Source organism: Eulemur rufifrons, chromosome 2 (genome assembly GCF_041146395.1).
Source record: "Eulemur rufifrons isolate Redbay chromosome 2, OSU_ERuf_1, whole genome shotgun sequence".
Lineage (NCBI taxonomy): Eukaryota > Metazoa > Chordata > Mammalia > Primates > Lemuridae > Eulemur > Eulemur rufifrons.
In genome coordinates, this window is record NC_090984.1 from 61,368,359 (window position 1) to 61,393,300 (window position 24,942).

Here is a 24,942-nt window from a genome sequence, read left to right on the forward strand (position 1 = left end):
CATTCCATGAGGGCCAGGAGATATCCATCTTAGTCAATGCTATACTCCTAGGGCCTGGCTTATAGTAGACATTCAATAAATATGTGTTGAATTTGTTGCATGAGAGAATGAATTTGGTCCAGTGAATGAATTTAGATGAGGATGCCCAGAAAGGCCAAGAGACTTAGTGACCTGCTTAAGAGTATACAACTCATAACTGGCAAAGCTCAGGCTAAAACCAGGCTAAAGGGGTAACCAAATCCACTGCAACCAGGAGAGGCAGGAAGTGAGGGGTGGGTTAGCAATAAGGGTGAAGAGAGAAGGACAGGATCTCTGGGAAGGTATGGTGACACACTGGCCAGAACTGAGGTGCAGGAGAAGAGACAAGATCCGGGGAGGGGAATTACCACGTATTGAGTATCTAATCTGTGCCAGGCACTGTGCCAAGCGGCTTTACCTGTGTGGTCTGATATACATCCTGTGCTGTAGGTCTTCTTATCCCCATTTTTACGAACTAAGGAAAAAGGAGCACAAGAGTTTAAATAAATTGAAGAACTTGATTCCTAAGCGTGACTTCTTCACACCCTCCTCTGCATGCCCTCTGCATGGCCTCTTCAAACATAAGATTAAACCTTGGAGTCTCCCTTGAAGATGGCCACCGTGCTTGGGGGCCACAGTCAGGTGGAAGAGCGCAAGAAGAGTTAAGTATTCATTCGGGGAAGACATGGGGAGCAGGGGTATGTGGGCCTCACCTTGCTTTGGAGAAGAAAATGAAGCACCATAAGTCAGAAGCCTCTTTTGATAAAGGGTGGGAAAGCAGTCAGTGGCGGGAAACGTGGAGAGCTGGAGATTCAGCCTGAGGGTCTTCTGCACCAAGGCACTATAGTCAGGACTGGGGCAGGCAGGGGGGAGGGCAGAAGGCTTTGGAGCCAGAGGTACTGCAGATCACTTTTTCCTTTTCTGAATTCCAGTCTAGGGAGGTGGGGTGGGGTATGATGGGCATAGTTCAGACTAGGAGGAGTGTGAACCCCTCCCCCACCAAGTTGGGCTCCTTCCCTGCAGTGGGGTGCTCCTGGCCTCCTGCCTGAACACTAACGTACAATGGCCCTGCAGCCCAGATGTTCCAGGGCAGGCCTCATTTAAAACCCACTGCCCTTTGTCCCCACAGGTACACTGGTGCCTGTCAGACTGTGGCTCTCAGTTATGGTTTGGAAAGTAAGGTCACTGAGTCCCAGGACACAGGGCTAGGTTCTGTTCAGTCAGGGCTGTATAAGGTGTTCTTTGTGCTGCGGATGCCTCCAGGACCTGGGTGTAGAAGGTGGCCTCCCAGCACAGAGCTAGTCCCAGACCACGGATGCCAATCAGCTGGCTGTGGGTCAAGGGTTGAAGGAGACCTCAGAGGTCATGTTACTGCCCAGACCCTCACTCCCATGCTTCCCCTCATAGCTTCACTCAAACTTGCTAAAAAGGGCTTTCATAAACAACTCAAGTCTGAAAACTCTGGCAGCTCTCCCCGCCCCTCCAGCCCTGGGGGGCTTCAGGAGGGTCTGGGCTGCCCGCCAGCCCCAGGCCGTCCCCAGACTTCGGTGGGGGGTGGGGAGTCAACGCTGCTACCCTTTCCTTCCTGCTTGGTCTCCAGCCCAGAGTTTCCTCGGCCCCGGCCACCCTGGGCTCCCCACCCAGCTCTGCCTTAACCCTTTCCTCCAAGGGAAGGAGTGGCTGAGGTTCTCCGGAGGACGCCTGGGAGGCCCTGGGGTGGGGAGAGGAGAAAGCTCTGCTCCAAATCTCAAGAGAGGGTCCCTGAAACCAGTCCTCTGCTCCATCTTCTCCCACTTCCTCCCACTAGGGAAAGGGGAACGTGGAAGGAAATTAACTTTGACCCCTGGATGCTGGCTCTGGGCCCAAAACTTGGGTGGACGGCAGAGGTTTCCAGGACCCTCCCCGCCCCCTCCTCCCCGCCCCGTCTCCCCCTCCCTCCGCCTCCCGCGCCCTTTTAAGCTACCCAGCAGACGGAGAAAGAGTTTATCCAGGAGGGGCTGGCGGAGCCGTGGCTGGGGAAGTCTGGGGGCGGAGGGAAGGGCGGCTGTAGCCCGACCGTCCCACCCCGAGCTACAACCCCTGGCTGGAAGAGCTTGTCGCAAGGGACGGAGCTCGGGAGGGAGGGCGCCCGAGCGGTGGCGGGTGGGTCCGGAGCCCGCAGGAAGGGGGCCGTGGCGGGGGCGCGCCGCAGGGAGGAGGGGGCGTGGCTTGGGCTCCTTGGCTGGGGGCTGGGGCGCCTCCTGCGCTGGGACCCCTGTGACACTGTCGTCTCCTTCCTTCCAGGGCGGGCGGGGCAGCCATGCTCCTCTCTGGCGGCGACCCCCCGGCGCAGGAATGGTTCATGGTGCAGACGAAATCGAAGCCTCGGGTGCAGCGGCAGCGGCTGCAAGTGCAGCGCATCTTCAGGGTCAAGCTGAATGCCTTCCAGAGCCGCCCGGACACCCCCTACTTCTGGCTGCAGCTCGAGGGGCCCCGGGAGAACATGGGCAAAGCCAAGGTAAACAGCTTCTCCCCACCCCCACCCATCCCTTCCAGCCAGACTCATCCCTCCCCTGTCCCCCGGAAGAAGGCTGTCGCCAGAGGCCACCCCCCCACCCCCACCTGGATCTGGCAGTGGCAGGTACTGGGCCTTCCTCCTGCCTCTCAGGATCTGCAGGCTTGGCTCCTTCCCTCCCTACGTCCTCTTTCCCTTTGGTTCCTTCTTTATTTTCTACCCCACCTCTCTCTTGCTTGTCCCCTCCGTCCCTCAAGTGCTCTGAGAAGCCTCCTGGGTGTGTGTCCCCCCATGAGCCTTCCATGGCCAGCACCCGCAGCTCCACTTTTCTGTCTGGGCAGCAACTTAAGGCCTTGCGTCTCTGTGGTCTCTGCAACACACCTCTTTGTTCTCTACCAAGACTCTGGAAGGCCCAGGTCCTTCTGCCTCCTTTTAAGTCGCCTTAAATCCTGGCTGCCCCTTGGAGCCTCTGAGAGTTAGAACTGGAGGGGCCCTTAAAGAAGCTTCCAGAGTGATTTTGGCATTTTGCAGATGAGGCACTGGGGACCAGAGAGGGTAAGGGGCCTACCTGAGTGCTCAGGGTGAGGTAGGAGTATGTGGGGGAGGTGGGAGTTGAACCAGAACCAGGGCTTTGGGCTTCCTGCTCCACACACTTGATGCCCCAGGCCGCCTCTTGCAGGGGCTGAGGGTGGGGTGCAGCTGCTCTGGAAGGCACCAGCCCTTTGAGATGGGTGGGGATCTGGGGGGAGGACTGTGGACTTTCAGATGAAAGGGCCTGCTGTGTGGGGCTGGACACTGGACAGGCCAGGTCACAGCATGCCTCTCTTGTGTCCTCCCTGGCTTCTCGCACAAGCTTCTCCTCCACTTGGGCCTCCCAGCTTCCCCTGTCCCCACAAGGTCTACCTCTTCCCTCAGATTCATTTATCTTATCTCTCCTGGTAGGAATGCCACAGCCTCCCTCTGCCTCAGACTACCTTCCCCAGCATACATGCCTTCCACAGCTGGGTCTATGCCTATATCCTAATTGACCAAGGCCACGGGTGGAAGAAGCTCAGTACTTGGCCTGAGGCCCACAGGCAGGCTTGAAGTTCCTCCCTCAGTCCCTCTGTTGAGCTGCTGTGTCAGCGGTTTTTCCAATTTTGACAGAGGTGCTGGGGGAGGGAAGGGTGTTTGCCCAGAGAACAGATGTGCAGGAGTCCTGAGAGTAGGAAGATTCAGAAGCTGGGATAAGGTAGGTCAGCAAGAGGAGCCTTTTGAGTTCTTAACCTTGTTGTTACTATGAAATACAACAGCTCACCCTTTTATGGGACTAGCACTTTCTGAGATGCCCTGCTCCCCTGCTCCTTGCTTAAATCCCGGATTGCTGCTGCAGGGTTCTTCAGGCCAGGTATCCTCACATCCCGGGCTCCCATCCAGGCCCTCTTAGTGAAACCAGTGGCTCCCCCAATTCCCACTCCAGTCCCCCAGTTCCCTTCTGTCTTCCCCTTGGGAAAGGCGATATTGAAAGTGGGAACGTAGTGTGAGGGGATTCTGGGTACCTCCCTTCCTTATTGCGGCGGCAGAATGGGCAGAGAGAAGCGATTGTTGGTGATTTGGAGCAGGAGAACGGGGAAGGTGGGAAGAATAGGTTTTGTCCCAGGGGTTAGGGGATCTGGGTTTGACGTACTGTCACCAAGTTACAGCCAGGATAGAAGGGTGTGGTGGAGAGAGTTTGAGATTGGGGTTTGTTACCTTTTAACTGGGTGACCTGGGTCCAATAACTTACCCTCTCTTGAGCCTCTTTCCTCATCTATAAAACAGAATATAATAATACTCACTTCATGGAGGGGTTATGAGAGTCAGCTGAAATAATGCATGCTGAAATACGTCAGCAAAATGTGGAGAGCTATAAAGCATAGATGTCAGGTATTATTGTTAATAACTAGCAGTATAACTTTGAGCAAGTCCTTTTCCCTCTCTGAGTCTCAGTCTCCCTGTGTATAAAGCGAAAGGCTTAGATCTAATGCTCTCTAAGGTCCAACGGTCTGCAACATGAACATTTTCCAAGTGTAGGGATGTCTTGTGGTCTCCATATGGTATAATGGTTCATGGTGGCTGACCCGAGTCCCAGCTGCAGGGACACAGAATCGTGCACTTTGATAATGGCCTCCTGTACATGGGCCAACTGGCAGAGAGGACTGGGGAGACTGGAGGTCGCAGGATGAGGCTGGGCTGAGAGTGGGGGTGGCTTGTTTGGGTCCGAGGGGAGGAGGGGTCAAGAAGGATACAGCATCCTCTGGAGAAGGGGCTGGGTGTGTTTCTACATTATATGTGGCTAATTTTCCAGGAACATCTCTGTAAAACTTGAGTGCTTTTAAATTGTTTTTTTGTAGTGGGATTTAACAAAATATTGAAGACATTGCTGTAAATCACATTCCCAGGCAGCAAAACAAACCCTGGGGAGGGCTGGCCTCTCTGATGTGAAACCAGTGAGTGGTGAAGAGGGTTTTAATAATGACCAGAAGAGCCCATGGACAAGCTCTGCTTAGCTCTTCTGCCCTCCTTGGCAATGACATGAGGATGGGGTTGGTGGCAGAGAGGAGAGGCGACATATTGACTTCTCTCCTTTTGGGGGATGATGACAGGGACCCCTAAGGCAGTGGCAGTGGGAGAGGGTGACTTCTGGAGACTCGGTTCTGGAGCTCCAGGACAGGGCGTGGCTTACTGACTTCTGGCTTGGCTGTTAGATGGAAGCCTCCCTACCCCTGTCCCTGCCACGCACTAACTGTGAGCAGTGCCATGGGAGCTAGCTGTGGTCAGGGGAGTGCTGGAATTGGCTCCTATTGACGCACTGTTAAAACTTCAGGAATTTTGTAAGCCAGTGGAGGAGTTACAGCCATGATGGGGATATTTACACCACAGAAATTGGCAAATGCTACAAATCAGGGCTGTCTCCCACCCCTGGCTGATTGTTAAGCATTTACCAGCACACCTGATTGTGTTGTGGACACCTAATCCTTCGTTTTCCTTAAACTTAAATTTTCTTTTATCAAAGTAATACACATTTAAAAAGTCCAATAATTTTTTGTTTGTTTTTTCTTTTTTTCCTGAAAACTCCAATAATTTTTAAAAAGCTTAGAAGACAACATAGTGGTTCCCTGCCCTGTCCCTCTTCAGCACCCTTCCCCATAGACAGAATTTGCTCTGGTATTTATGCAGCTCCACATTTCTCACATGTAGATACTGTGATCTTTTGATTAATCAATTTTAGATGTTATCTTTTTTACTTTCCATTATTGTATGTGAGCATTTAGCTCCCTTATGGTGCCACTCCTTCTTTCTTCCCAAGATAGTTATATTTCAATTCTCTGTTAAATCTATAGTTAGTATTGCCTCATTATACCTATGTACATAGCATTCACATCTAAGCATTGAAGTGTGCTACAATTTTGTTTTCTTTCTTTCTTTTTGGTTTCACTGAGCTTAAGAACTCCTTGTTTTTCAATTTGCTTGTTTTTCTTTATGCCTATTGCTAATTCTTAAAACTTCTAATAGTTTCTCAGTAGTTGTCTACAAGGCCAATCTATCAGTTTAAGGTGTTCTTTTGATTCCAGATTTTTTCTTGGAGACATCCCTTCCTCTGTCTGGTCAGTTTCTTTCCAGGCTGGCACAGCTGTCATCCCAAGACTTCAGTTTGCTGTCATTTTTGGCATTCTTTGCCTTTTTTCTTTGTTAAATACCTTGCTTCCTGGACTGCATGTCTTTCCCTTCCTTGAGTGGATGGAGCATATCCATCAGTAGTTTCATCAAGTTAAAAAGATGAAACTACCCTTTGCAGTGGCAAAGGGTATGCTGTTGACTGGTTGACTGCTTTCAACATGCTCGTCTCTTGGGTCATACTCTACAATCTGAACTAGTTGCCCTCTATAATAACAGTAGACATCCTAAAACACTGCCTGGCTCATAGTCAATAGCGATTTGTTGAATGGATGAGTAAATTCTGAGACTTTTCTTCACCATTATCCTGGAGATTGTTTTTGCTTCTTTCCTATGTTGGATCTCCTTTCTTGGTTTCCATCCTTGATTTGCTGGAAAATTGCTCTCCAGTGGCTTCCTGAGAAAGGTTTTATAGGAGGAAAAATATTGAGGTTGCATATCCATACATCCATGCTGCATATCTGAAGGTTACTTGTTTGATGGTTTGGGTGATACCAAATTATAAATGGAAAATTATTTTCCTTCAGAAATGTGAAGGCATTCTCCATTGACACCTTGGTTTTGAGAAGTCTGAAGCTATTCTGGCCCACGGTCCTTTGTATAAGATGCTTTTTTCTCTCTGGAAGTTTGTGGTTTTCCCTAATATTCTGGAGGCTTCCCAAGAGACCCTTCGCATGGGTCTGCTTTCATCCACTGTCAGGTGCTCTCGGTCTCAGTGGGCTCTTCTCCCTGGACCCTCATGTTATTCAGATCCAGGAAATTTAGGGAAACTATCTTGTTGCGTGTTTCCTCCTCTGTGCTTTCTCCCCTGGAACTCCTATTCAGATGGTGAGTTTTCTGGAAGGCCTCTACTTTTCTTATTTTTTCTCCTATTTTCAAACTATGACTTTTTGTTCTGTCTTCTGAAGATATTCTCAACTTCATTTTCCAACATTTTCTTGGGTCTTTCATTTCTACCATCATATGTTTAATGTCTAAAAGTCCCTTATGTCTTCTCTTTTAGAAAATAATATCCTATTCTTGTTCAGCGTGTACTATTAATATATTCTCTTTTGTCTTTCTGTGGAGAATAATGATAGTAGAGTTTTTGAAGTTTTCTTCTGGCTGTCTAGGTTTTCTTCTTTCAGGCTGCATTTTTCCCCCCTATATGGTTTGGTCTCTGTGTTTCACATTAGAAGTTCTCTGCATGTGCTTTTCATGATGATGAGTGAAAGATAAAAAGCTGATTGGGGGTTGAGGCTGTGGGCAAAGCTGGTTGATTTTTAGCTTGATTGTAGAGATTTGGGTGTACTATCTATTAGGGAGCACATGCCATCATCTTTAGGTCTTTGCTCTTGGGCCAGCCAGATTTTCTAGAATGTATTTCTCTATTCTCCAGCCTGAAGGGTCCAGGTCTGGCTGCTAAATCTCTGAATGGGAAGAATGAGTTTCTCTGTATTCAGCTTTCATCGTATACATCATTTGACCCTCCTCTCTTCCTCCACATTTTTGGTATAATACTCACACTCTCAAATGTCAACATCTAATCTCAAGACCTTGTTGTTTTCCACTCCCTAGAGAATAAACCCTAGAAGGTAGGAAGTAACTTGCCCAGCCTCTGTGTGTGTGTGTGTGTGTGTTGGAGGTGGTTGGGCCTTTGGATCTAACTGCTCGTTAAAGAACTTGGCCTTTTTTCATGTTCCCCTTCATGTCCATTTCCAGAGTTTCTTGGTACTGTCATTTTCTGAGCCTTTTGAGTATTCTGTGGTGTAAATGGGGTGGTTCTGGAAAGTAAACAAAGATTGATAACTGATTTGGGAGAAAGGAGCATCCTAAGTCAGATGTTAAGTAATAAGGCACCTTGACAAGTACAAAACAGTATTAAAATACTTGGTGTTGGCCGGGCGCGGTGGCTCATGCCTGTAATCCTAGCACTCTGGGAGGCCGAGGCGGGTGGATCGCTCGAGGTCAGGAGTTCGAGACCAGCCTGGGCAAGAGCGAGACCCCCGTCTCTACTAAAAATAGAAAGAAATGGTCTGGCCAACTAAAAATATATATAGAAAAAAATTAGCCGGGCATGGTGGCACATGCCTGTAGTCCCAGCTACTGGGGAGGCTGAGGCAGTAGGATTGCTTAAGCCCAGGAGTTTGAGGTTGCTGTGAGCTAGGCTGATGCCACGGTACTCACTCTAGCCCGGGCAACAGAGCAAGACTCTGTCTCAAAAAAAAATAAATAAATAAATAAAAAAATAAAAAATAAAAAAATAAAAAATAAATAAATAAAATACTTGGTGTTAATGTGTTTATCTGACTTAAAAGTTGACAAAGAACCTGTGGGACATTGGGCAATATATTTTTACAAATATGTCGTTCTTCTTGTGTGCCTTTTATTATTCATCTGTGTCATTTATCCATCCAGTTGTTCCTGCTTCTTCTCCTTTTGGAAAGAAGAGTCTAGGTGGGCCTCAGGCAGAAAAGTTGTTCCCAGGTATTTTCAGGGCTGTAAATGCCTGTTGTTTCCTTATCTTTTCTCACTCTGCACTGTAGACAGCATCATGGTTAAGGCCTCAGACTACAGTCAGAGTGCCTGAGTATCCAGCCTACTGTCTGTGTGATCTTGGACATGTGGCCTTGCTCATCTAAAATGGGGATAATAGTGATTTTTTTATAGGGCCAAGGGAGGAATAAATGAGATAATGTGTGTAAAAGTCCCTCAATAAATATTAATTCAGATGTATTCTTTTAAATATTCTCTCAGTTCCTATATATCTTTTAATTAAAGTATTAGACAGTTGATGGAACAACTGTTTCATTGACTGAAAATAAATATTCTAACGTCTTTGCAGAAAGAGAAAGAAAACCACCGATAATCTTCCATAGCACATCTTTTCGGTTTTTTTTTAAGAGATGGGGTCTCGCTTTGTCACCTAGGTTGGAGTGCAGCGGTCCGATCATAGCTCACTGCAGCCTTGAACTCCTGGGCTTCTGAGCTCAAGCGATCCTCCTGCCACAGCTTTCCAAGTAGCTAGGACTACAGGCATGCGCCACCACAGCTGGCTAGTTTTTAAATTTTTTGTAGAGATGGGGTCTCGCCATGTTGCCCAGGCTCATTTTTGTGGATGGTTTTCACCTCATTGGAATGTCGGGTGCACATGGTGGGGAGCACTTGTCAAGGTCTGTGAGAGTTATCCCACACCTGGTCAGTCACCCTTGCTGGTCAATGGGACCAGCCGAGGTTTGGGCAGGAGGGGTTGGCTTGGGATGTCCATCAGGTTTTGTGCTGGTTTTGGACTGATTGAAAGGAGTTAGACCTGTGTGTATTTCAGGGCCTTTGGGGAAGGGATGCAGGTCTGTGGCCTAGCCTAGGACAGATGGAAGAGGTGAGCATAGGCCCAAGCAGGGAGAGATGGCTGGGTACCGAGCAAGAGGCACCGGGGTGATCTTCAGGGTGGCTGTTGGAGATCCAAAGTGGAGCTTTTTCTCACTAATGGAACTGTCAGGGGAAAGCAGGAAGAGGGATGACTGTCAAGACATGGGATATGGAGGGACATGAGAGCATAAGCAGTCCATATGGGTTGGTTGATTAAGAGGGCGCACTCCTGGGGCCATGCTGGTGGAACTCGGCTGTAGAGCGGAGGAACCCCAATTTCTCCCATCCCAGCCACTGCCAAAGAATGTGTGTGTGAGCCCTGTGAACTTGAGGTCTTGGTCTGCCCAGAGCAGCAGAGGCCTTCCTTCTGGTTATCCATTGTGTGTATATGCAGGGTTTCCTTGGACATTAGCCTGGTGGCTTATCTCCTCTTCTGTCTCTTTGAGCAACGGAGTTACTACGATCACAGGTACAGGTTGTGCTAGAGACCTTCTGGAGGGAGATTAAGCCAGGATCCCACAGGATTACCCTGTAGTCACTGTGCAGTCAGCCAGAGGAGGTTTCAGACTCAGACAGACATGAGTTGTTATCCTGGCCTACTCACGCTGTAGCCCTGTGCCCTTGGGCAAGCTGCATAGCCCCCTGAGCCTGCAAGATGGGAACAGGCAGCGCCAGGCATCATCCTAAGCACCTCCTGCGTTTTAACTCACTGAAGCCTCACGGTAGCCTAAGGAGGCACAAAGTGTTATCATTTCCATGTTACAGTTGAGAAAATGCAAGCACAGGGTGGGGGGTGATAAATAACTTGGCCCAGGTCACATATGTTCCTGGGACGTGGCAGGTACTCAGTAGTGTGCAACCACTTCCCTGTACCTGTTATATAATTCAGGAATGCCAGAGGAGGACTAAACTTCAGGAGTATCTAGTTTAACCTGCTGTTTTATGGGTGAAGAGACTGAGGCCCTGAGAAGAAGATACATTTCCCACAATTAACCTAATTGACTGAGGTTAAGCTGGAGCTAGAACCAGGTCCCTGGACTCCAAGCCTGACTTCTTTCCAAGTCCAGGGGCCAGGACTCTCTGCTGTGGACACCCACTCCGACCTAGAGGTCCTGATCTGCCCTCCGCAGCAGCAGAAGGAAGGCCCAGCAATGGTGTCCATGGGAGACAGTCCTGGGCCCTTCCTGGAAAAGGGGACCATCCAGAATGGGGGCCCAGAAAAGTCAAAGAGATTAACCAGCCTGGGAGCCACTGCGTCCCTGATCCCAGCCCAGAGCACACACTTCCTCTGTCCCAGGCCTCTCATTCTGTCAGTGTTCCCTGGAAAGAAATGGATGTGTGAAGGGCAGGACCAGGGACAGAGCAGCTGGACACGGGAGTCATTCGGCTCATGATAGGCAGGGGGAGGACACATGCTTATCGAGGGGCTGGCCTTCTGGGTGGGATGGGCAGAGCCAGTGGCAGGCCCCTAAAGGGCTGACTTCCCTGTGCTTTCCCCACTGTGTCCAGGAGTACCTGAAGGGCCTGTGTAGCCCGGAGCTGTGGAAGGAGGTTCGATACCCACAGATTCTGCACTGCGCCTTCCTCGGGGCCCAGGGCCTCTTCCTGGACTGCCTCTGCTGGAGCACCCTGGCCTACCTGGTGCCTGGCCCCCCCGGCTCCCTGATGGTGGGAGGGCTGACCGAGTCTTTCATCATGACCCAGAACTGGCTAGAGGAACTGGTGGGGCGTCTGCGTTGGGGCCCTGCCCCTCTGGTCACGCCCCGGGGAATCTGGGAGGCTGAGGTGACCCGGGCCTTTGGAGCCCTGGTCTGGATCCGTGGTGACCAGTATGCAGGGGACCTGCTGCAGCTGCCCCCAGCGGTCCAGGAGCTGCTGCTGAGCCTGGTTCGAGATGCTGCGGGCAAGGAGGACATCATCGAGTGGCTCAGCCGCTTCGGCATCTCCGACACCCACTCCGACCCGGAGGCCCTGATCTGCCCTCCCCAGCAGCAGAAGGAAGGCCCAGCCCTGGTGTCCGTGGGAGAGAGTCCTGCGCCCTTCCTGGAGGTGGGGACCCTTCAGAATGGGGGCCCAGAAAAGTCAAAGAGATTAGCTGGCCTGGGAGCCACCGCATCGCTGATCCCAGCGCAGAGCACACAACAGGAGGCCACAAGCCAGCCGGTACGGTAAGTTCTTGAAAACCAGTCTAGCTTCCCTGACCCTACCCCTGCTCCCCGATCCTGAGGAAATCGTGGTAGTTTGGGACCAAAGTGGCCTTCCCATCTTTTCAACAAACTTGGGCTTCCTCCAGGGTCGGTTCCAACAACCAAAATGGTATGGACAGTGCTCAAGAGGACGGGCCAGTGCAAGCCACCAGCAGCCAGGACTCTGCGAACCACACACAAGCCTTTTTGCAGCAAAGGAAGGTCCCGAGGGTAGAAGATAAGCTCCTCTTCCAGCCTCCAGTGTCAGCCCTGCCTGTGTGCCCACCCGTGAAGGCCTGGACCCCCGGGCAAGCCTTTGGGCCCTTGTGGCCAGGGGCTATTGCCGCAACCTTTTGCAGGATCAATGAGCTGCATTCTCTGCACCTGGCCTGGCTGCTGTCCCAGGCGTACTTTAGTTTTTCCTTCTGGCAGAGAACGCTGAGCCCCATTCAGCTGAAGCTGCCAGGGCAGAATCCTTTGCCCTTAAATCTGGAGTGGAAGCAGAAGGAGCTGACTCCACTGCCCAGTGTGGGAAGCTCAGCTTGCGGACCGGTTAGGGGACTGGGAGGAGAGGTAGTACTGCAGAATTGCCCGAGGCCAGAGACCACCTCAAAAGTCATGAGTTTATTGGTGGTCCCAGGGGGCTCGGGTATAAAGGACAAAAGTAGCCCAGGACTTCCTCAGATAGGGCCACCCTTGACCTCTACACCACAACTACAAACCGGAGGTGAGCCTGGGGATCAAGGTAGTATGCAGTTGGTCTGTAAGGATCTGAAGGAGAGACTCTCTCCAGTGCTGCCCACAGGGCAAGGGGCGCCCCCAGCTCAAGGGAAGTCCATGACCACTCAGTCAGTACCTGAAGCTCAAACAGTGCCTGAAATACTCAAAGTGCCCGTGGCTACAGCAGTGTCCAAAGCTGAAAACCCACACCCAACTCAAGGGCTGCCTGCAGCTCCCAAAGTGCCTACAGCCCAGATGATGCCGGCAGTGCACCCAGAGCCTGTGGCTCCCACAGTGCCTTCGGCTCCAACAAAGCCAGCAGCTCAACTGGTGCCCACAGCTCAAAAAGCAGCTGTGGGTCAACTGGCATCGGCAGGTCAAGTGGTGCCCACAATTTCAAAAACTCCCACAGCTCAGAAGATGCCTGCAGCGAAAACATCACCTGCAAGTCCCCAAACACCCAAAGCTCAAACTGGACCTGCAGCTAAAACAGGGTCTACAGCTCCTAAAGCACCTGCAGCTCCCAAAGCATCTGCAACCCCCAAAGCCTCCAGAGCTCCCCAAAGGCCTGCAGCTCAGAAGGGGTCCACAGATGCAGGGCCAGCCTTGGATGTAGCCAAACTTCTAAGTGAGGTCCAGCTCTCATCAAGGGGTAGTGTCTCCTTACCAAAGGGCCAGGGGGAGGCTGGAGGAAGGCAGGGTCCCCAGCCCAGCAGCACCTTGGCCCTCAACAGTAAACACAGGTCTCAGATGGAAGGGCTCCTGGGGGCTCCCTGGGAGGGGGCCCCGAGGCAGTTGCCTCGCCACCCACAGACGAACAGCACAGTGACCAGCTTCCAGAGGTACCATGAGGCCTTGAATACGCCCTTTGAGCTGAACCTGTCAGAGGAACCTGGGAACCAGGGGTTGCGGCGAGTGGTCATTGACGGCAGCAGCGTGGCCATGGTGTGAGTAGCCATGGGCTGGGGGCGCTGGGGAGCTGGGCAGGGTATCCCTGGGGGATGGAGTGTGGATATCCCTTCCCGACCTTCATGTGGGTGACATGGGGAAAAGGTGGAAGGGAAGTGGCCCACGTTGAGTGGCCACTGCATGCCAGGTGGTGTGCATTGAATCCTCATGGTGGCCTTGTAAGGGTAGCTTTCTGTTCTCCCTCTTTGATAGATGCAGAAGCAGGCCCAGAGGTGAGGCATCTTACCCGAGGTCCCTGAGCCAGCAAGGGGCCCAGCTGGCCTTTGGGTTCAGATCTGTCCACTGCCAAGGCCCATGATCTTCCCAGGCTAGCTTTTAAACTTTTAGCCCAAACTTCAAGGCCCAGCACAGATCCCCTCTGAAGCTTTTCCTGGCCATGCTGGCTCTTAGAGATATCCCTCCCTGCACAGTACTTACTGCTATGTGGAGGTGTTAGCATAAATACCTGCAAAACTGCTTACTTTGACACAAGGTAGTTATCTGTGCTGAGCACACTCCCAGCGCACAGTTGTGTGCTTTAATGTCTAAACTGGGCTCTTTGAGTGTAGGGGCTGATTTCCTCCTCTTGCCCTCGATGCCCCTACACATATATACACACACGCAGCGTCTGGCAGTGCCCCGCACCCAGCGGGTGCTCTCAGAATGTCTGAGGCTGCAGGGAAGGGACAAGGGGATCGTTGGTGTCTTGGTGCTGAAGTTTGCCCTGGCGTTGCTGCTTGCTGCCCCAGGCTGACTAGGGCTGGGGGTGGGGTCAGGAAGGGCCATTCCTCTCTCACATCTCCACAGACACGGCCTCCAGCACTTCTTCTCCTGCCGAGGCATTGCCATGGCAGTGCAGTTTTTCTGGAACCGGGGACACCGAGAGGTCACTGTGTTTGTACCCACCTGGCAGCTGAAGAAGAACCGGAGGGTGAGAGGTGAGGTGCCTGATGCCTGCCCAGTCCCTCCAGGGTCACCAGGCTGCCTTCTCCCTGCCTTGCTGGCCTGACCCTCGGCCACCCCACTGTGGCCTTTTCCACTTAGCCCTTCCTCCGACCATCTCTGTCTTCTGCCCTTCATCCCCAGAGAGCCACTTTCTGACGAAGCTACACTCACTCAAGATGCTTTCGATCACTCCCTCCCAGCTGGAGAATGGCAAGAAGATCACCACCTATGATTACAGGTGTGCAGGCTGCAGGCCTTCCCTCTGCAGGGCACAGCGGGTTGGGCCCGGTGGGTGTGTCAGGTGGAGTCCTGCCCCATCTTCTCTGGGGAAATGGAGGCCAACATGTCTGGGGGATCATGTCAGCGAGGGTGTGAGCATGGGCCCTCCACAGGCAGAGGGAAGGACACTAGTGAGGAGAGGGCTCAGGGTTGGCTCTACTGAAGCCCCAGGGTCATTCCTGATTTGGGGACTCTGGAGCTCCATTTCCCTAGTTGACAGGCTTCCTTCCCCATGGCCTGTTGGCTGATACTCACTGCTTTGGATTAACTCCTAGTGCTTTGAGTGAGTGTCATAGGTACCCCAGGCTTTTGGGTGCTAGTTTGGGTTGAAGTTCCTGTCTCCAGGAACTGCTTAAGTCTTTTCTTCCTGCTAAGCTCCAGCACTGGGGGAGGTACGTGTGTAGCTGTGTGCAGAGGGAGCCCTGGGCAGGGCTCTGGAAATGGAGAGGCCTGCTCCACCGAAACCCTGAGTGCCTGCCTGTTTGTAAGTCCTCGGCACTCACTCCCCAGAAGGGCTGCAGGACCAGTGTGCACAGGGGAGCCTGTGACGCTGCCTTTTAGGGCAGGGAAGGCCCTGTCACAGTCACTCGTCCTGGGCTGGAGTTGATGCCCGGCAGACAGAGGTCTTAGCTTCACTTAGGCATCCCCATGCCAGGCAGGGAGAAGTTCTATGTTTCCCACTTTCCCCAAGACTTGGAACCCACCCAGACTTCAGGCCTGGGAAGGGCTGGGCAGGGCAGCTCAGGCATCCCTCCTTGTAGAGCTAGTCCCCGGGGTAAAGTCTTTTAAGCGCCTCTAAATTCAGGCCTGGGTTGGAAGGAAAATGGCTTTCCTGAAGAAGACCCCTCTGCTGGGCACTGGTGGAATAGCATGCTTGGGGTAGCAGGATACAGATCTTCCAGGATACTGAGACGCAGGTAGCCTTTGCTTTCTTTTCTGGTCACAGCCCTCTTTAGAGGAGAGGTGACCCTTGGAAAAATGAATTGTTTATTCAGGTGTGTGTTTTGTTTATGTTATCATATGTGTGTATGTATGTCTTTGCATGTATATGAATGTTGTACATTGGTGAAGAATTATAATGGAGTATTTGTGTGTATGCTGTGTGGCAGGCACTGGGCTAGACACGTAAATGCATTATCTCATTCGGTTTAATCCTCAAAGCAATATGGGGTAGGCATTTTATTTTTTTATTTATTTATTTTATTTATTTCAGCATATTACGAGGGTACAAATGTTTAGGTTACGTATATTGCCCCTGCCCCATGGGGTAGGTATTTTATCTCTGACTTGCAAGGTGGAAAAACTGAGGCAGCAGGTAGGCAAGTGTGAATGTGGGCGAGTATGTGGGTTTCTGTGTGCATGTGTGTACGTGCCTGTGTGTATAATAGGGGTGTGTGTATATAGAGTTGGGGGTGTGTGCATCCAAGTTCACCCTCCTGGGGGCTATCGGTGATGGCTGCACAGAGAAGGGGATGGGCTCTGTCTGACACACTTCAATGTGAAGCTGCAAGTTCATTTTCCCAGAGGACCCAAGAAGTGAGGGGGCTGGTTACTGGTCGTCAGTGACTGCTCCTCTCCCCACAGGTTCATGGTAAAGCTGGCGGAGGAGACAGATGGCATCATTGTGACCAATGAGCCGATTCACATCCTGATGAACAATTCCAAGAAACTGCTGATCAAAGATCGGTAAGGCGGCTCCCCAGAGGCTTAAGCCATTCCTTCTCCTTGGATGTTGGGCAGCTCTGGCAGGGCAGAGGCTGGGGCAGAGAAAGGGGCCTTGGGGCAGTGCTCACCAGCACCTGCCGGGGGACGTGGGGCTCAGCCCCTGCGAGACGCCAGGAGGCCACGGGGCACGGGTGGGTCCAGGGTTTGTCTGTGACCATGTCGTCTCTCCCCGGTCCAGCCTGCTGCCGTTCACCTTTGCGGGGAACCTCTTCATGGTGCCAGATGACCCCCTGGGCCGTAACGGCCCCACCTTAGATGAGTTTCTGAAGAAGCCAAACAGGTAATAGGTCATGCCTCCCAGAGCCTCCTGGGACTGACCAGAAACTTCCTCTTAGTGTTTGCCATCATTTCTCTAGTGCTTAATAATGAACAGAGAGTGATTTGGCTTTTTATACTTTTCTATGCTTCTACCACGTTTATGCATCCATGTTTATGTTAAACAGTAGTTTTAACATTTTACACACATGCTTTAGTACTGTACATATCCTTCCACAACTGGGATTTGGGCTCAATGTCTTTTTTTTTTTTTTGAGACAGAGTCTCACTCTGTTGCCCAGGCTAGAGTGAGTGCCGTGGCGTCAGCCTAGCTCACAGCAACCTCAAACTCCTGAGCTCAAGGGATCCTCCTGTCTCAGCCTCCCGAGTAGTTGGGACTACAGGCATGCACCACCATGCCCGGCTAATTTTTTCTATATATATTTTTAGCTGTCCATATAATTTCTTTCTATTTTTAGTAGAGATGGGGTCTCGCTCTTGCTCAGGCTGGTCTCGAACTCCTGAGCTCAAACAATCCGCCCACCTCGGCCTCCCAGAGTGCTAGGATTACAGGCGTGAGCCACCGCGCCCGGCCTCAATGTCTTATTAGTTTTTTCAGATGTATGCTATGCTAATTCATGTAGCTCACTTTAATGGCCATGTAGTGTTCATTACACGAGGACCCCACAGATGTGTCTGTCCTCTTGTGGAGGGCCATTTGGCTATTTCCATTCATGCTGTTGGTGCCAGTGCTGCAGTGAACGTCTCATTCTTGTTTCTTTGTGTCCAAGGCGAGTTGTGTCCAGAGTCTACACCAAGTAGGATTTTTTCCATGTTATCTCATTTGAACCTCACAACTTGAGTTAGACCTAAATGACCACTATCCCCATTTTATAGTTGAGGAATCTGAGATGCAAGTGACTAGTCCAAGGTCACGTTTCTGGTACCAGCAGAACTGGTTTGCAGTGACTCAGCTCCTCTGGTCCCCGCCACCTCTGAGCCACCTTGCTGCCCACCCTCCCTGCCTCCCAGCAGGGCACCTTGGCCAGGACCTTCTGGGCACAGCACTGGTTCCTGGGCCAGGTCCCCCAGTCTCATCTCACCAGTTTGGAAAAAAGTGATTTGGACAAGGTTGCCTGCTGTGTCCTCCCAAGTCCCTTGTCAGGCTTTCCTTCCATTTGTTGAGTTCCCCCTGGATTGCTTATCCTGGGGTCAGGATGGAAGTCATTAGTCATCTCTTATAAACTGTTGACCTAAGAGACCTAAGACTGGCTTAAGTGTCACTTGGTCAGTGAGGTTTGATTTGATAAGCCTCCAATGCATAGATGACTCTCTATACTTAAGAGTTGGCACATGCAGGATGTGGGGAAGCCTTTGAGGCCCAGCCTAGCTGAGCCTGTGCCTTGCAGCAGGGGGGCACTTGGCCTGGTCTCAGGACACTTAGGAATGGGTGAGGCTCTGTGGGGTTTCCACAGATGCAGCTTTCCCTAGAAAAAATGACCTGTCGGGGTGGGGCTGCCCGCTCCCTCTTCCATTTGATCTGGTGTAGGTTGGACACCGACATTGCCAACTTCCTGAAGGTGTGGAAGACCCTTCCTCCCAGCTCAGCCAGCGCCTCCAAGCTGAGTGATGATGCTGACCTTGGGCACTTGGAGAGCCTGCCCAAGATGGAAGAAATCAGGGACAAGGAGGAGAGGCAGGACGAGGAGCAGAGAGAGGGGCAGGGGATGCAGAAGCTGGCTGAGGAGGACGACCTTGACTCTTCCCTGGCGTTGGTGTTCGGAGTAGAGTGCCCTTCCCTTTTGGAGGAAATCCTCCGATGCCTCAGCCTCCACGACCCCCCCGATGGAGCCCTAGACATCGATCTCCTGCCAGGGGTGGCTTCTCCCTACCTGGGCATCCCCTGGGATGGGAAGGCTCCCTGCCAGCAGATTCTTGCCCACCTGGCCCAGCTAACCGTCCCCAGCAACTTCACCGCACTCTCCTTCTTTGTGGGGTTCATGGACTCCCACCAGGAGATGATCCCTGACTATGAAGCCCTTGTGGGTCCCCTGCACAGACTCCTCAAACAGAAGCCAGATTGGCAGTGGGGCTGGGAGCATGAGAAGGCCTTCCTGGCCCTGAAGCGGGCTCTGGTGTCTGCACTCTGCCTGACAGCCCCCGACCCACAGCTGCCCTTCCGCCTGGAGGTGATGGTGAGCCAGGTGGCCCTGACGGCCATCCTCCACCAGGAGCACTCCGGGCGGAGGCACCCCATAGCCTATACCTCAAAGCCCCTCCTCCCTGACGAGGAGAGCGAGGGCCCCCAGTCCGGGGGAGACAGCCCCTATGCCGTGGCCTGGGCCCTCAAGCATTTTTCCCGCTGTATTGGAGACACCCCGGTGGTCCTGGACCTTTCCTATGCCTCCCGAACCACTGTGGACCCAGAGGCACGGGAGGGCCGCAGGGTTTCCAAAGCTTGGTTGATCCGATGGTCCCTCTTGGTACAGGACAAAGGCAAGAGGGCTCTGGAGTTGACCCTTCTCCAGGGGCTAATGGGGGAAAACCGGCTGCTGACGCCTGCTTCCTCGATACCTCGTTTCTTCCAGGTTCTGCCCCCTTTCTCCGACCTGTCCACTTTCGTCTGTATTCACATGTCAGGCTATTGCTTCTACCGTGAGGATGAGTGGTGTGCCGGCTTTGGTCTCTATGTCCTATCTCCCACCAGCCCCCCTGTCTCCCTTTCCTTCTCCTGCTCCCCTTACACACCAACCTACGCCCACCTGGCAGCCGTGGCCTGTGGCCTGGAGCGCTTCGGCCAGGCCCAGCTCCCAGTGGTTTTCCTCACCCACTGCAACTGGATCTTCAGCCTCCTCTGGGAGCTCCTGCCGCTCTGGAGGGCTCGGGGCTTCCTGTCCTCCGATGGGGCCCCGCTGCCTCACCCAAGCCTGCTCTCCTACATCATATCCCTCACCTCCGGTCTCTCATCCCCCCCATTTATCTACCGGACCTCCTACCGGGGCTCTCTGTTTGCTGTGACAGTGGACACCCTGGCCAAGCAGGGTGCCCAGGGGCGTGGGCAGTGGTGGAGTTTGCCAAAGGATGTGCCAGTCCCTATAGTGACTCCCCATACCATGGGCAGGAGGCTCAACTTGCTGGCCTTGCAGCTGAGTGACAGCACCCTGGCTGATATCATCGCCAAGCTGCAGGCTGGAAAGAAACTGCCCAGCTCCTCGCCCTTCAGTTCTGCCTTTAACTCACTCAGCCTCGACACGGAGAGTGGCCTGCTTATGTTCAAGGGGGATAAGATGCCCAGGGTCTGGGTGGTCCCGAGGCAGCTCCGGAGAGACCTGATTTTCTCTGTCCATGACATCCCCTTGGGAGCCCACCAGAGGCCCGAGGAAACCTACAAGAGGTTGCGGTTGCTGGGGTGGTGGCCCGGGATGCAGGAGCACGTGCAATATTACTGCAGGAGCTGCTTGTTCTGCATCCCCCGAAATCTCATAGGCAGCGAGTTGAAGGTTATCGAGTCCCTGTGGCCCCTCAGGTCGACTGCCCCTTGGTCGAGCCTGCAGATTGAGGTGGTGGGGCCGGTCACTGTAAGTGAGGAGGGCCACAAGCATGTGCTTATTGTGGCCGACCCCAACACCAGGTGGGTGGAGGCGTTCCCACTGAAGCCCTACACGCACAAGGCTGTGGCCCAGGTGCTGCTTCAGCATGTGTTTGCAAGGTGGGGTGTTCCCATGAGGCTGGAGGCAGCCCAGGGCCCCCAGTTTGCCCGGCACGTCCTGGTGAGCTGCGGGCTGGCCCTGGGAGCCCAGGTGACCTCTCTGAGTAGAAATCTCCAGTTCCCCTGCCTGACAAGCTCAGACGCCTACTGGGAATTCAAGAGGGCCCTCAAGGAGTTCATCTTCCTGCATGGCAAGAAGTGGGCCGCCTCCCTGCCCTTGCTGCACCTGGCCTTCAGGGCCTCCTTCACCGAGGCCACGCCGTTCCGGGTCCTAACTGGGGGCGAGGTGAGGCTGGCCGAGCCCCTTTGGTGGGAGATGAGCAGTGCAAACATTGAAGGGCTCAAGATGGACATCTTCCTGCTGCAGCTGGTTGGGGAGCTTCTGGAGCTCCACTGGAGGGTGGCCGACAAGGCGGACGAGAAGGCCGAGAACAGGCGTTTCAAGCGGGAGAGCCAGGAGAAGGAGTGGAACGTGGGTGACCAGGTCCTCTTGCTGTCCCTCCCCAGGAATGGCAGCAGTGCGAAGTGGGTTGGTCCCTTCTATATTGGGGACCGACTGAGCTTGTCTCTGTATAGGGTGTGGGGTTTCCCGACTCCAGAGAAGCTGGGGTGCATCTATCCCAGCAGTCTGATGAAGGCCTTTGCCAAGAGTGGCACACCCCTGTCCTTCAAGGTCTCGGAGCAGTGAATGGGAGCAGTGGGGGAGCGCCACTCCAGGGGTCCTGGGTTTCTGCTGCTAGGCCTCCCCTGCCCTGCAGTGCTCTCAGCCCTTGGGGGCTTCAGTTGTGCCTTTTGTAGAGAAGCTGCTTCATAAAGCTTTGCTGAATTGCCTTGAACTAGGGACCAGTGTCCCCATGGAAACATCCCCAGTTTGGGGTATTTAGAGAATTTGCCAAAGGCTGTCAGATATGCCCTGGCAGTTCTACACTGGGGAATAGGAAGTCCCCCTACTAAGGTCGGCCAGGCTCAGTGTCTTTTCCTCAAGTATCCTCTTCCCCTGCCACATACACGCAGGTGTGCAATGGTGTGCACACCCTCCCCTCCCCCGACTTAGTGTCTTAACCATGAGACAGTGTGGCTCCGGACCTCAGAATTAGAACCACAGTCCCCTCCCAAACAGAAACCTTGAATGTGGGCTCCTTCCCCCAAACTGTTCATCTGGGGGCCGTTTGCCCTTAGAGTTGTCACAACTGACACAAGCTCATGCGGGCCGGGGGGAGGCAGCTGTCTCCCCAGCGGCACGGTCAGCTTTCTTAAGCCGGCCAGGCACAGCCTGCCCAGCTGTCAAGGAAGGGCTGGCCGTCCTCCTGGGCCTTGAGGGCAGTAGCTTGGAGTGGGAGGATGGCCAGCCACAAGCCACCCACTCGTCAGCACAGGGGGCGGGGGGCGGGGCAAGGGGGAAACCAGTTGCCTACCTCATTTGACTCCAGCCAGTGGAGACAACTCCTACCCCCTGTTTTGATGGTGTTGACCTCACAGGAATCAAGGATCTTGATGCCAAGTGTGGCATCTCTACCTGAAGAGCTGCTTCTCCTAGACCAAGGGGGCCTGACGTCTTAGGGGGGGAGGGCGTCTGCAATGAAAGCCTGGCACAGGGTGAGGTGCTGGCACGGCTCTGCCTCCCAACCCCCTTCCCAAAGCCCACAGCCCTCTGCCCCTTCCACCTCCACTGCACCCCAGACCCCGGGCCCTACAGAGTGTGTGACTGCTTTGTCTGGATCACCCCCCAGTCCTTGGACCTGCCTTCTGTGACAGCAAAACCCAAGATCCCTCACAACCATTCTCTGCCGTGAGAGTGAGTTTCTCGTAGGTGTGTGTGCTTATACTCACCCCTCTGAATTGCTGCTGCCGCCGCTGTGGGACACGCAGGCTCCAGGTAAGGGCCGGCCGTGTCACTGGCTAGGCTGCTGTGTAGTTTCATCTCTCCAGAAGCTGGGCCAGTCTCCTGGCCTAGCTCAGGTTGCCAGAAAACTTGGCCTTGCAGAGTGTTAGAGCCAAAGGAGAACTTGCCATCAAGTCCAACTTGCTTGTTTTACAGCAGAGGAAAGAGGCCCACAGAGGGAAAGTGACTTGCCCAAAGTCGCACAGCTAGTTGATGACTGATCTGGGACCAGGAATAAGCTTCCTGACTCCCAGTTCAAGAAAAGCGTTCTGGCAACAGGCTCAAGCTAGAGAATCCTTCGAAATCCTATTTCCTTCGAATTCCCTGTTTCCCAAATCTTATAGACAACTGCCTGGATGTTGCCCTTAAACAACATTTCTGGCTGTTAACCCTGTCTAGGAAAGAATGATTGGGTGAAGCTGAGAAGATGAAAGGTGAGCTGTGGAGTTTGTAGCAGCTATTCTTTCCTCCTCCTCCCCGGCCCTTCTCTTCCTCTTCCTGCCCCCCCTGTAGTGGGATGTGCAACCTCACCCTCCTTCCCTGGTGCCATACACGTTCCTCCTCTTCACTACATTTATGATCTTACACCCTCCTTTTAAGTGAATTATTTTTTCATTTGATTTGTCAATAAACGAATCAAACTGAAGCCAATGTCTAGTTCTTTTTCAAGCTTCAGGCTTAATTATAGGACCGAGGAGGGTGGGGGCAGTTGTGGGGTATGGCTGCTATTTGTTTCCCAGACAGACTCGCAGGTTTGAAGGTCTGGATATACCTTTTCAAGGTCATCTGGCCCAAGCTCTTCTTGTACAGATGAGGCGACCAGGGTGCAGAGAGTGATATGCTTAAGGCCCCATAGCTGGTTCGTGGCAGAGCTGGAAGGACAGCGTAGACTCTGGGCTTCCAAGCTTATGCCCTTTCCAGTTCATGGGTTGGAAGTGGGCGGGGTGGGGTGGGCATGGAAATGAAGGGTGCCTGGCTCTAGAGAATGGTGTTAGTGCTGAACCAGCTTTGCTCTCTTGGAAACATGACGGACCTAGGTTTGGACACTAACTCTATATTTGCTACCTATGCAGCCTGTTTCCTGAGGCCTCAGTTTCCCCATCTGTAAAATGCGGGGCAATAATTCCTAAGGTATGGATTCGTGGATTCGAATTCGAGGATTACGTGAAATCTGTGTGAAGAGGCTAGCATGGTGCCGGGGGTGGAGTAGGCATTATTACATGCTAACATTCTTCTTCTTCCTGCCTCGGGACACTTGCTGTTACCCCTCCCGCAGGCTCAGAGGCCCTAACCCTGGCCGAGCTTCCTCACTTTATGCCTCTGCTTTTTGCAGCCTTTCTCACCTGCCCAGACTCTGCTCAGCATTGGCCTCGGGTATGGGGTGGCAGGAGGGAAATGTCCTTTCTGAGAACTTTCCAGTTCATGTGAACACAATCGTTCATTATTTATAGGGCACCTACTATGTGTCAGACTCTGTCTAGGTGTGGGATAGCTAACAGGTAATGTGAGTGACATGGTCTCTACCCCTTTGGAACCCACAGTCAGGTAAGGGAGACAGACAGTTCAGCAAACAGGTAGAGTACAGGGTGGTAAGGGAAACAGCGTGGCCTGGAAGCCCCTGATGCTGGGACCTGGGTCTCACTCACATGTCACTTGAGAGGTCTTCCCTGAGCCCATTCACCAAAAGTAATACATATGCTCTTAGTACAGGTCAGTGAGTGAAAGTTTTAGAACTCTAAAGTGGAAGGCTGACCAGAAAGGTGGCTTGGCAAAATCCTTTTATTTTCTACTCTAGATTACTTTAAGCGAGAATCAGATTTTACCCACACTGGCTTCTGGTAAGATTTTTCTTCTTTGCTGTTGAACAATCTACAAGGTCTGAGCAGAGATTTGAGATTCCTTCTATTTTTGGAGGGGTTTGTCCACAGTCCTGCACCAGGGTCACTGTAGACTACGTTACTGCTTCTCTTGTTTACACGCCCCACAATTTTTCCTTCTCATTTGGGGCACTGGCAGGTGGTGTCCCCAAGTCTCTAACAGAGAAATTATAAAGCAGCCAGCACACAGACACCCCCATGACATAATGCAAACTGTAACATAGAGAACATCCTGCACTCTATCCCGTTCCTACGTGAAAACTTACATAAACTATCTGGCGAGGCTGGGGCCACCTAAGCCTTGCTATACAGTGCTGTCCTAGCAATGATTCACTAAGTCTGTGTTCATGAATAAAAGTGAACACACCTGGAAGACAGAAACATTATAACAGGTAAATGGCTATAATAAAACAAAAAAAAAATCCTACTTGCTTTTTAAAGATTGTTCAAGAATCCTTGGAACATGCACAAGTTTTAACTGGTTTATTAATTCATATGGTGTCAGTAATTCACATATATTGAGCACTTGCTCTGTGCCAGGCCCTGTTCTAAGTGCTTTCTAACCCCGTGGGGTAGATACAATTAATATCCCCATTTTGCAGATGAAGAAAATGAGTCATGGAGAGTGAAGTAACTCGCTGAAGGTCCTATGCAGCCACTAAGTGAGAGGCTGCATTTGAATACTGACTCCTGGGCCCACCATCTTGACCACCACACTCACTGCCTTGCATGCAAGTATATTCAATTTGTTGTTAGAAGTACTATCCCCCCAATCTATGGCCTCTCTTTTATTAATGCATTATATAGTGTCAGTTCAGATTTCTCTATTTTAGTTTGTCCAGATTAAGATGATTCACAAA

At 52.3% G+C, this 24,942-nt stretch overlaps 1 protein-coding gene across 1 annotated transcript; it reads left to right on the forward strand.

The window, feature by feature from the left end:
- The first annotated feature begins 2,044 nt into the window (after positions 1 to 2,044).
- NYNRIN (NYN domain and retroviral integrase containing) lies at positions 2,045 to 22,849 on the forward strand. The gene is made up of 9 exons (XM_069486278.1): positions 2,045 to 2,160; positions 2,302 to 2,515; positions 11,066 to 11,724; positions 11,850 to 13,409; positions 14,218 to 14,348; positions 14,497 to 14,593; positions 16,219 to 16,320; positions 16,538 to 16,639; positions 18,164 to 22,849. Exons 2-9 carry the CDS (start codon positions 2,318 to 2,320, stop codon positions 21,009 to 21,011), a joined length of 5,697 nt encoding a protein of 1,898 aa, XP_069342379.1. The 5' UTR covers positions 2,045 to 2,160; positions 2,302 to 2,317; the 3' UTR covers positions 21,012 to 22,849.
- Positions 22,850 to 24,942: the final 2,093 nt, after the last annotated feature.

Coding starts and splice junctions, on each gene's coding strand:
- NYNRIN (XM_069486278.1), top strand. CDS start 2,318: ATGCTCCTCTCTGGCGGCGACCCCCCGGCGCAGGAATGGTTCATGGTG. Junction 13,410..14,217: donor GGCAGCAGCGTGGCCATGGT/GTGAGTAGCCAT, acceptor ACATCTCCACAG/ACACGGCCTCCAGCACTTCT. Junction 14,349..14,496: donor GAAGAACCGGAGGGTGAGAG/GTGAGGTGCCTG, acceptor CTTCATCCCCAG/AGAGCCACTTTCTGACGAAG.